At 38.1% G+C, this 12,773-nt stretch overlaps 1 protein-coding gene across 5 annotated transcripts in view; it reads left to right on the top strand.

Annotated features, from left to right (window-relative positions):
* SPEF2 (sperm flagellar 2) overlaps positions 1-12,773 on the top strand; it is a 175,501-nt gene that overhangs the window by 48,508 nt on the left and 114,220 nt on the right. For all 5 annotated transcript variants that reach the window (XM_038744378.1, XM_038744380.1, XM_038744379.1 and 2 more), the window contains exons 9-10: positions 4,243-4,430; positions 7,306-7,474. In XM_038744378.1, coding sequence (XP_038600306.1) covers positions 4,243-4,430; positions 7,306-7,474 — 357 coding nt within the window. The remainder of the gene's footprint in view (positions 1-4,242; positions 4,431-7,305; positions 7,475-12,773) is intronic.

Here is a 12,773-nt window from a genome sequence, read left to right as displayed (position 1 = left end):
AGTGGCAGAGCTGAGATTAGAACCCATGACCTCTGGCTCCCAAGCCTGTGCTGTTTCCACTGAGCCACTTAACTTTTCTATGCCTCAGTTACCTCAACTGTAAAATGGGGATTGAGACTGTGAACCCCATGTAGTTTTTGGGTTTTTCTATTATATTTGTTAAGTGCTTACTGTGTGCCCACATGGGGCTCACAGTCTTAATTCCTATTTTACAGATGAGGTAACTAAGGCACAGAGAAGTTTAGTGATTTGCCCAAGGTCACACAGCAGACAAGAGGCAGAGCTGGGATTAGAATCCAGGTTCTTCTGACTCTCAGGCCCGAGGTCTAGCCATAAAGCCATGCTGCTGTGTCCAATCTGATTAGCTTATATCTTCCCCAGCACTTAGTACAGTGCCTGGCATGTAGAAAATGTTTAACAAATGCCATAAAGTATACTTATAGGCATCTTATAAATCACTAGTTCCTTTAATACTTATTAATTACTTGGTAAGGGTTACTTGAATTACCGTGCTTGTGGAAGCCTGACATTGATTTCATCACATCTTACCTCCTTCCCTTCCCCACAGCACCTGTATATATGTATATATGTTTGTACATATTTATTACTCTATTTATTTATTTATTTTACTTGTACATATCTATTCTATTTATTTTATTTTGTTAGTATGTTTGGTTTTGTTCTCTGTCTCCCCCTTTTAGACTGTGAGGCCACTGCTGGGTAGGGACCGTCTCTATATGTTGCCAACTTGTACTTCCCAAGCGCTTAGTACAGTGCTCTGCACACAGTAAGCGCTCAATAAATATGATTGATTGATTGATTGATCACAGTAAGTGCTCAGTAAATATGAATGAATGAATGAGATACTCTGTGACCAGTACTTGGCATATGAAACCTTCTCCTTAAATGAATCAAATAATTGCCTCAATTCATTCATTCATTCATTCAATCATATTTATTGAGCGCTTACTGTTTGGAGAGCACTGTACTAAGCGCTTAGGAAGTACAAGTTGGCAACATATAGAGATGGTCCCTACCCAACAGTGGGCTCACAGTCTAGAAAGGGGAGACAGAGAACAAAAGAAAACATATTAACAAAATAAAATAATTAGAATAAATATGTACAAATAAAATAAATAAATAAAGTAATAAATATGTACAAACATATATACATATATACAGGTGCTGTGGGGAGGGGAAGGAGGTACTTTCCTTTGCCTAAAGAGATTTCGTCTATCCAGAGCAGAGATGGATTCTAGCAAATCACATTTGGCTTTTTAAATTAACATTCTGAATTCTTATTTGTTGATTGAAATAGTTGGGTTTTCTTAATACTATATAGTATGAGATATATATAGATGGCATTTAGAATACTACTGTTACTCTGTCGAATTGGACTGTTTGAATATTGAAGACTATAATGAACAAAACCAACTATTACCTGATAGTGTTTTTTCAAAAACTCCAGAATATGCAATCCTTCTTTTGACAAGAGTTTACTATATTTGCCAAAACTTTAGAAAAAAACACATATTTTGGAAAAAAAAAAACCCAAAATCCTACATTTCTTAACATATGGGTGTTCAGAACCTTGAAACTTTTCCATCTCTATCATCTAATTCTGAGATGAAAAACAATTTAACGTGGGAAACAGAGATACTATTTGTATGGATCACCCTGAAAGGCAACTGGTTTAGAGCCATGCAGATGCCTGGGTGGCTGTATCTTCCACTGTTCCCGTGCACCATTCTGGTGTTTTTTGTGACAATGACTGGAATTCCACATCCCATTGAAAGTCTGCCTGAATTCCAGACATAATCATTAGAACCCCAGGATAAGATTGCTAGGGAAAATGACCATCCTGGAGGCCAAGAAGGCCCATAATGTTCTTTGTCCAATTTGAGGATGGTAGAGTCCTGAGATGAACTCTGAAGTAGTAGCAGTGATCTTTGCAAAATCATTTCCCATGTTTGCCCCCTCATGTCCATGTGAATATTTATTTGGCACCATGGGTTAGAGTTGTTCTACTCAGATTCAGGTGCAAAGTGAGTATTTCCAAAAAACAAAAAAAGGATCTATAAACTCACCCCCTCCACGAGGCCTTCCCAGGCTGAGCCCCCTTTTCCCCTCCTCCTCCCCATCTCCCCGCCCCGCCTCCCTCTCCTCCCCACAGTACCTGTATATATGTTTGTGCAAATTTATTACTCTATTTTATTTGTACATATTTACTATTCTATTTTGTTAATGATGTTCATTTAGCTTTAATTCTATTTGTTCTGATGACTTGACACCTGTCCACATGTTTTGTTTTGTTGTCTGTCTCCCCCTTCTAGACTGTGAGCCCGTTGTTGGGTAGGAACCGTCTCTATATGTTGCCATCTTGTACTTCCCAAGCGCTTAGTACAGTACTCTGCACACAGTAAGCACTCAATAAAACAATGGAATGAATGAATGAATAAACATTTCTGTCTCACAGACACAGGAATCGTGCAATAGAGAGCTTCAATTTGGTCTGTGCTAATAGCCAATCTGAATCATTTAGACAAAAGAACACTTTCCCTTCAGTTTTCCTCAGCTTATTTTTTGCCTGATCCTCTGGATAATTTACTAAACCTTCCTCTTCATTTTACCTTAGTAGCCGGAGGGGTACTCGATGGGAGTCAATCTTCTCAGAACTTGGAAAAAAAAACTTGAGATGTAATGATAGTTGTTTTTAAGTGCATCATTTGAATTTGCAGATCTCTTATGACACCGTATGTAGGCTTCCAAAGCCATTTCACCCAAACGAGAAAAGGAGAACTTTATTCAATCAATGGTACAATATTGAGCACCTATATGCTGGGGCTACTGTTCTAAGTGCATGGGGAAGTAAATTCAACAACTCCATAAGGAGCTTACAGTCTACAGGGGGTGTCCTCTAGACTGTAAGCTCATTATGGGCAGGGAAAGTGTCTGCTAATTCTATTATATTGTATTCCCCCAAGTGCTTATTATAGTATTCTGCACATAGTAAGTATTCAATAAATACCATTGATTGATTGATTGATTGAGACAGGCCTTGAAATAAATTAGGAAAGGGGCTTTCATGTCTAGAGAACTCAGCCGGTTTAGATTGGTAGGGTGGAGCGAAGAGGAGTTCCACAAGATGGCTGGATTTTGCAAGTGGTGAGCTAAACAAAACATTAGGGAATTACGATTCCTCCAAATGACATGATGTGGAATTTCACACATGCCCTGCTTGAGTATGTATAACAATTACTCAATAATCATTGAAGTTGATTTGTTTCTCTACATTAAAGCAATACAGTGTGGACGGTTCACGCATTCCAATTCTTTGGATTACTAAGGCCTCAAAAATATGCTTCAGATTCCGTTTTCATGATCTTTCCATTGGAAGGGTTTTTGGAGATCAGATGATAATTTTACAAAACTGCATATGCAGTCCTTGTTCCATAACAAGGAAGGGCAACACAGTCCAAAAATACAGTCTGTGTAATTCTACTGCATGAAAGCAATCGATGCTTATTACATAGCTTTGCTGATGGGGTTTGGGAGGAGAATAAATGAAAACAGAATACTCCAGCAGCTACTATATGAATAGCAAAAATGGAACTCTAAGTGAAGTGACCAGAAGAAAAAAGTTAAAAGTACCTTGAAATTCAACTTTAGGTGATGAAGATTAACTGACGGCTGCTGAAGAAAACAGGTGGTACACATCAGGCTGGAATGGAATGTCTATTTCATAGCCAAGGTTATGGGTTAGGAAGTTCCAGAATTGGAAATTACCCCTGGATTTAAGAGTAACTACATCAGAATTCCAAAGGGTTATATTTTATTGTATTTGTTAAGTATTTGCTATGTGACAGGCAGTGTACTAAGTTAATCAGGTTGGACAGAGTCCATGTCCCACACGAGGCTCACAGTCTTAATCCCCATTTTACAGATGAGGTATGTTGCCAATTTTTACTCCCCAAGTGCTTAGTACAGTGCTCTGCACACAGTAAGCACTCAATAAATATGATTGAATGAATTAATGAGGTAACTGAGGTCCAGAGAAGTTAAGAAACTTTCAGTAGTGTGTCAGTTATTTCAACTGCATTTTATACATTGATTACCTATTAAATATCACTGGTAGTAACGTCCTCTTCCATCATGAAGAACAACTCTGTTATTCTTGCTAGTGTCGAGATTGGTTGAAGCAAGTTTAAAATGGTCCTTAAATCAATCAATTTTGTGTTCTAGGCTCTTGCTAAACAAGCAAAAATTGATTATGAAGAACAAGCCCTGAAAGAAATGGAACTTCATGAAAAACTGTTTGCTGAACGAGCTCAGTCTCGTTATAAAAAACATTATTCGATATGTGGGGAAATACTGGCTCACATTATTGATTTATCAACTAAAATAGGAGAATACCGTATGTTGACAAACAAGTAAGTGGATTTTATTGGTCCTGATGATGGAGGAATAATAAATTAGGGTAAAGAGAATGGAAAAGAATGTAAAACACTAGGGTTTGCAAATTTAAAAAGAAAATTTAATTCTTAATAATTAGATAAAGGAGACAACATAAAGGAGTCAAAATCATTTAGTGGAATCACTAGTTCCACAGTTTTCCTCCCAGCTCGATCCATGACAAATTATCCATCCCCTATGATGAGATTTTTTTTCCTCCATTAACTCTTGGAAGGAAATGAATAATAATGCATGCTTTTTAAATGGCATTTATTAAGTGTTCACTATGTGCCAGGCACTGTATTAGTGCTGAGGTAGATAAAAAGGTTGTCAGGTAAGACACAGTCCCTGTCCCATATGGGGCTCACAGTCTTAATTCCCATTTTACAGATGAAGTAACTGAAACGTAGAGATTCAGTGGAATCACTAGTTCCACAGTTTTCCTTTATGCATCCTCTTTGATGGGATTCTTTTCCTCCATGAACTCTTGGAAGGAAATGAATAATGGAGGGCAATTGGGCAGAAGTGAAAGGAAATGGTAGAAAAGTGTGGTTGTTGGGGTATGGGGGTGGGGGGGGCCATTTCAGTCCCCAAGCCCACTACAATTTATAAGAAATGATAAGTGCCCTGATGTGCTGAATGAAAGCTGGTTGCAAAGCAGGTTTGAGTTTTCCAGTTCTGAAATCTAACCTCTGCAAGATCCTACTCCTGGACATGCTGTCAGTGGCCTGGCACCCCAAACATTTATGAGTTCTGCATTGTGAAAGAAGCCCAACTCTAAGACTGAGGATCTGTTGGTGAACTTCTCTGTCTTCCAAATATTTATGAGTCTATGAAATTTGAAAATTTTTGAAAAACACTGTAGTGATTGCAAGTCTGCAAATAATAATAATAATAATAATAATAACAATAATAATAATAATAATAATGGTATTATTTAAGTGCTTACTATGTGCAAAGCACTGTTTTAAGCACTGCAGAGCAGTAAGATGAGACAGGTCTTTTATATACCCATTTACAAATGCATGTTTTTTAAAATGACATTTATTTACTGCTTACTATGTGCCAGGCACTCTATTAGTTCAGGGGTAGATAAAAGGTTGTCAGGTCAGACACAGTCCCTGTCCCCCATGGGGCTCACAGTCTTAATTCCCATTTAATAGATGAAGTAACTGAGACAAAGAGAAGTTAAGTGACTTGTCCAAAGCCACATAGCAGAATAGTGGCAGAGCCAGGATTAGAACCCAGGTCCTTTTGATTCCCAGGCCTGTGCTCTATCCACTAAGTCACACTGCTAATTGTTACATATATATATATAATTGTTTCATTACTGTGCCCCAGCTGAACTCCAAAATCATTATCATCACTGTTGGTACGTAAGTGCCTGAAATATTGAAATAAACATGGGAGAAAATATGTGAAAAGTGATTAAGACCCAGTTGCTGGCCCAAAAGAAGATGGTAACCTTAAGTGGGAAGGATAGGCATAAAGAAGAGTTAATGAGTAACAATTCTAAATTCACAGCTTCAAGTTAAAATCCAACAATTTAATTCCCTCAGCAGGAGGAAATTTGATAGCTCATTACGGCAGGGAGCAGGGTTGGAGTGGCGAGGGTCCCAAGCATCATCTCGTTACTATAGGTAGAATTGTCTCAAGTCCAACTCATCCCTTCTCAGTATTCAAAATGTAGATCTACTGGGTCATCCCTCCATTCCTGGGCTGGGGTACCTTCCTCCACTCAGTAGTGGAAGGGTCAAGTGTGGAAAAGTTTTTGCCTACCCTCTGCTCCTGAGTCTGGGGGCTCCTTGGGCAGAGACACCTAGGCACCATATGAATATTCAATAAATATTTATTGACAGCATGCCTAACTCTATCGCTGCCATGAAAAATGTTGTAATACATTTTCGCAGTTGGTAAAACATTTTAAGTTCTTAGAGGAAAAGAGTGCTACATGCATGCAAAGTAAATATAGTGGTTATGTCACAAAACCCAGAAGAACCTGAGTGGGGAGGCGATTGAAATACTGTGAAGTAGTTACATATAGGAGCCAAGATAATATCAGCCTGCACTACTATGAGTTTAGATAAACTTGTGTCAGTGTTTCCATGCATTTCATTGTGCAAGATGTGTTACAAAGATAATGCTGGAGATGAACATTTTGGGCAGCCCTGAATGTCTGCAAAGAAACCAGTAATGCTTATCAAATAGTTAAAAATGGATGTATAACTCCTATTAAGTAGTAACTCCAGACTAAGTAGTAAATCTTCATGTTATTACAACATGGTGACCTCAAAAATTTCACTCCAAAGTGGGAAGTTACAACATTTCTCTTACAAAGCTATTTTTCATTCAAATGAGTCATTTCCAATAATTCTATATTATTATTATTATTATTGCAACACCAAAAATAAAGGAAGAACATATTAAATGAGTGGCATATGTGATTAAAACATGTTAAAAATCATAATTTGTAAAGACTAATAAATTCTAATGGCTAATGCCATTTAGCCCCATTTTATTCCCAGAATTTCCACTGACTGTGGGAACTTTGCTGCAGTGTGTCTCCATTCAATTGGTTGAATTGATTCTTGGAAAAAAAAATGCCCAACACCTAGAACTCCTGTATTTGATGCAAGTTTACCATAATTACAAATTTAACAGCCATTTAAATTGAATTCACTTTTTGTTTGTTACTCATATCTTCTTATTTATATTGCACCATTTTAATAGAAACACATTCAAATTGATCTTATTATAGTATCAAGACAGTACAAAGCTCAAATTAATTTTGTAGAGTTGATGTTTCATGCTCCCTCGACATAATTAATTCCTTGCTTTGTTTTACTTCTACAGTTTAATTCCACCTAAATTGATGCGGGATTGGAAGGAATTATTTTTTAATGGGAAACCAATATATCAACAAGCAACTTTTGACTCTTTGCCAGCTAAGCCCACTGCAGAGCAACTAACAGAACTGGATAAAATGGCTTTGCTAGATGAGAAAGATTATAATGAATATAAGGTATTCCAAGCTGATATGGCAAAAGCTAAAATAATGCACCCCAATAAATAATTTTAATAGCACCTGTTAAATTTGCTATTGCTGCATTTTGTATTCATTATTTTTAGCTTGTGAAATGAGAATTAACATAAAATGTGACTACAGTTTCATCGTACTCTGTTATTTGTTAATTGCAGCATTGTTATTTAGAACTGCTAACAGTGTTATTTTAGTATATTGCTAATATTCTCAAGGTGGTTTCAATCTCAATTATTGAGGAACTATCCGGCATGAAAGCATCAACCGTGGATGATCTATTAAATCAGCTATATTACATTATTTTCTTCTTCCCTCTTCTTTATTTCATAATAGGTAAGACAGGAGAAGAGGGCTTTGGTGCATGGTACTTCTTAATTGTCAAGGACTGAATGAAATTAGGTAATCCAAAAAGAGTGAGCCAGACCCTTGGTCTTGGCTAAACTACAGGAATGAAACAATAGAAAGGAGACTTGAAGCATGAGAACCTCCATAGATTATACATATGAGTCAATGAGGCCAGATCTAAATTTGATGTGGAATTTAAGGAGAAAGCAAAGTCATAGCATGTCTTCATCAAAGTGGAAGGGGAATGGTAATGACCAAGCTGATCAATATCACTGTTCCAAGCACTTATACTATCCCACCTTGACTACTGAACCTGCCTCGTTGCTTACCTCCCTCCCTCCTGTCTCTCCCCCTTCCAGTCCACACGTCACTCTGCTGCCTGGATCATTTTTGGAAAAATCCATTCTGTCCAGTTCTCCCTATTCCTTAAGAATTTCCAGTAGTTGCCCAACCACATCCACATCAAAGAGAAATTCCTAACCATTGGCTTCACAGCACTCAATCAGCTCGCCCCTCCCTACCTTACCTTATTGATTTCCTACTATAGCCCAGCCTCCACAGTTCACTTCTCTAGCTCCAACGTCCTCACTGTCCCTCCATCTCGTCTGTCTCAACACTGGCCCCTTCCCCACTTCTTCCCTCTGGCCTGGAGCTCCCATATCCCCAATATACGCCAGACCACCACTCTCTTCACACTAAGAGGTCACATCTCCTCCAAGAGGCCTTCCCAGAATAAGCCCTTTTTTTGCCAACTTCCCCTCCCTTCTGTGTCACTTAAGCAGTTGGATCTGTACCCTTTGAGCATTTGATATTCACCCCATCCTCAGCCCCATAGCACTTATGTACTTATTTATATTAATGTCCGTCTCCCCCGCTAGTCTGTAAGCTTCTTGTGGGCCAAGAATGCATCCACCAACTCTGTTGTATTGTATTCTCCAAGCACTTAGCACTGTGCACCCTATAAGCACTCAATAAGTGCCACTGATTGATCATAATCTTGTCTAAATGTGATTATCAAAGAAAATGACAAAGTTGTTCAGAGTTACAGTTAGGAAAGAGAAGGAAGGGAGAGTTTATGCAGAAGTAACAGGAGCTAAATTTCCATTACATTTTAAATTTGATAAATTGGATACATTTTTTGAACATATCTACTTATCTGAGATAAAGTGGGACATGCAAAAATTGTCTTTTCTGCAATTTTGGAATAATGATTGTAACAATCTTATGGTTTGAACAACTGAAGGTGAAATATCCTGACCAGAATAAAGTATATAGTGTTTTTTCTTGAACTAGGCAGGATTTTATCCGACTAAATTATCATCAATTCTACTGTTTTAGAAGCGAACATATTTATTTGAGTTATTTTGGAAGTAGCGCAAGCGTTGTAAACATGTGGCTTGCAGTTAAGTAGTAAGTTGGACTACTTTTTAGGTTTCAGTTTAGTAAAATTTGTCTTTCTAACTTTTTCTTGTTTGGGAAATGGTTACCACAGTGAAATGTTGTTTTACCCACATCCTGAAGCAACTGCTACATTTACTTTTGCAGGAAATTGTAAACTTTTGTTAGGAGTGCATAAATGTTTGGCAGCCCTGTTAATTTAATTTTTGGCTTTTGATATTTTTGTAGAAAGGAATGATTAAAAAAAAAAAAACAAAACCCTGATCATAGCTTCACACATGCCGCATTTACCGATCCTTTTACTCTGAAGAACAAAGTGTATTATGAAAACAGCATACACAAATACGTACATTGCATCATAGTGTTGCAATTTAAAGTACGAAACAAGGCGAAGGTCAACAATCCCCTAATTTCTGGATATATGTTTTCTGGTGGCTCCAGATTTAAATCCTCATTGACAAGGCAAACAAGAATGATTTTTGTTGTTCCACTTGCCTCTCATTCTCTCCTTGCATGATTTAAGATTTGGCCTAGTTCCCCTTCTTGGCGCAAAAAGAATCAGAACTAGATAAGCATGAGTGTTCATGTAAGAGGATATTGGTAGGGCTTTGTGGCAAAGCTAGGGAGATTGGTTCTTTACTTTTATTTGGGCTAAACTCCCATGATTTTTAGTTTCATGAGGTAAATTCATACCTTTGACTAGCCCGTCAACAATTAGTGCATGCTAGATTATCTTGGAATAAATTTAAAACAAGCATGAGGAAAACGCCTGTTTCTAATATAGTTTTCACCAACTGATACTTGTGACTTCACTAATTCTGCAGGAACAATGAGTTACTGCTGCCTTGATGGGCTTTTCTACTAGGGTTTTATCATCCTCAATTAATAGATCAAAGCTTGGTCTTTACACATTTTGTTGTCAGAAATGAACTCTGAAATTTTTCCTTAATAATAATCATAATAATAATAATAATGGCATTTATTAAGCACTTACTATGTGCAAAGCACTGTTCTAAGCGCTGGGGAGGTTACAAGGTGATCAGGTTGTCCCATGGAGGGCTCACAGTCTTAATCCTCATTTTACAGATGAGATAACTGAGGCACAAAGAAGTGAAGTGCCTTGCCCAAAGTCCCAGAGCTGAAAATTGGCGGAGCCGGGATTTGAACCCATGACCTCTGACTCCAAAGCCCGTGCTCTTTCCACTGAGCCATGCTGCTTCTCCAATTAGTCATGTGGACAATCATTAAGTTATGCTTTGTAAAGACACCCAATTCTTAAATCAGGATCTGTGTTAGAGAATAAGCTATGGGGGGACAGGGAACAAGTAACCTCTTTATTTTATAATTTCCAATCATTTTTTTCAGGATACTAAACTCAGTGGGTTCTCAATAATTATTATTACTACTATAACTAATATTCATAATATTAAAGATTTAACCATCCCTACTGCAACTTTATAAGCAAGGAGTTGTGATTAAGCATCCGATAACTGTATCGTATATACCATCACTAATCTAGCTTTTTAATAGAAAAAAATGATGAACAGAAGCTGTCATTGAAAGACAGTATCTGCCTAAATGTAGGAAACATTTATGGGCACTTTATCATAGAGTGAAAGGAAAACCAACTATGCTGCTTCAGGACACTGCTAAAAGAATCTTGTTTTTCTAATTCTAAACACTTCAATTTATTTTTATTTACAGGATTGTCTGTCTTCCCCTCTAGACCAGTAAGTCATGGGGAGAGGGAGTGCCTACCAACTCTACTGCAGTGTAAATAATAATAATAATAATGGTGGTATTTGTTAAGCACTTACTGTGTGCCAGGCCCTGTACTAAGCACTGAGGTGGATACAAGCAAATCGAGCTGGACACAGTCCCTGCCTACGTGGGTCTCACAGTCTCAATCCCCATTCTACAGATGAGGTAACTGAGGCCCAGAGAAGTTAAGTGACTTGCCCAAGGCCACATAGCAGACAAGTGGCAGAGCTGGGATTAGACCCCATGACTTTCTGATTCCCAGGTCCATTCTCTCTCCACCACGTCATGTACTTTCCCTAGCTCTTAATTCAGTGTTCTGCAAACAGTAAATATTGTAGCTTATTCTTATTGAAGTGTACTCTCCTAAGCTCTTAGATCAGGGCTCTGCATACAATAAGTGCTCAATAAATACCACTGATTAATCGATTCAATTGGCAGCCCCCTGTCAGGAACAGGAATTGGAATGAGAGCCGATTCCAGTCGCCCTGTATAAGCACCCCCAGAACAACAGGTTCAGATTAGACCCACCCACGGGTCCATTGCTACTATTCTCTTCTAGGGAAGAAACAGGAAATGTCTATATGTAACGTTATGTATCGTTAAAAAATCAATTTAAAAAATTAAGGCATGTACAACTGCAGGGTATTATTAGCTTAGATGGACTACATAGATTTGAAATTTCAATTTGTCTGAAGAAAAAATGCAAAACTGTAATCAATCAAAAAAGTTCCAAATGAAAACTCTTCAGAACTTGGTCTTTACTAGATGACCAAGGGAGGATCTTGTATTGTCAGATGAGGAAGTCAGTTCGGAACTCAATGCCAATGAGTAAACTGGATATCCGTTTTCATGGCTTTGTATTCATGCAGTTTTATTTCATTTATAATTTTGGTACATTTTGTTCATATCTTTAAGAAATTAAACTATGTTTAGCCGTGGCTCAGTGGAAAAAGCACGGGCTTTGGAGTCAGAGATCGTGGGTTTAAATCGCAGCTCTGCCAACTGTCAGCTCTGTGACTTTGGGCAAGTCACTTCACTTCTCTGGGTCTCAGTTCCCTCATCTGTAAAATGGGGATGAAGACCATGAGCGCCCCGTGGGACAACCTGATGACCTTGTACCTCCCCAGAGCTTAGAACAGTGCTTTGCACATAGTAAGCACTTAATAAATGCCATTATAATTATTAATATTCAGATATCAGGTACCAGCTGGGGCAAACTTACTTACCAGCAGGACTTCCTTTCCTGGCAGTCTATTTCTAAAACATAACCTTTGAACCACTTCGTCTTATAAAGTGGGGAGAAGTTTCCAGTTGATTCATTTGTTGACCTGCCAGTATATTTTCAAGTAAACACTGAAAAGAGTAAAAGGGAGGAGTCACAGCGGCCGGTGAGAAGATGAGGTACCTCTCATTTGAGAGGAAAATGCAAAAGAGAAATCTTTAGCCTGAAAGACATGACATGATCATAGAGAGCTCAAGCAGTGCCAACTTTGAATGGTTGCTCTCAAGAGCACAGTTAGGTGACATCCACTCTAATCTTGGTATTTATTAAGCACTTAATATGTGCCAAGGACTGTACCTACCACTGGGGTAGATACAAGAGAAGCAGTTACCTCATCTGTAAAATGAGCATTAAGACTGTGAGCCCCACGTGGGACAACCTGATCACCTTGTATCCCCCTAGCATTTAGAAGAGTGCTTCACATAACGAATACCAATATTATTATTATTATTATTACAAGATAATCAAGTTGGACACAGACCCTGCTTCTCATGG

Source organism: Tachyglossus aculeatus, chromosome 3 (genome assembly GCF_015852505.1).
Source record: "Tachyglossus aculeatus isolate mTacAcu1 chromosome 3, mTacAcu1.pri, whole genome shotgun sequence".
In the NCBI taxonomy this organism is placed as follows: Eukaryota; Metazoa; Chordata; class Mammalia; order Monotremata; family Tachyglossidae; genus Tachyglossus; species Tachyglossus aculeatus.
This window is presented reverse-complemented; position numbering and strand designations above follow the sequence as displayed.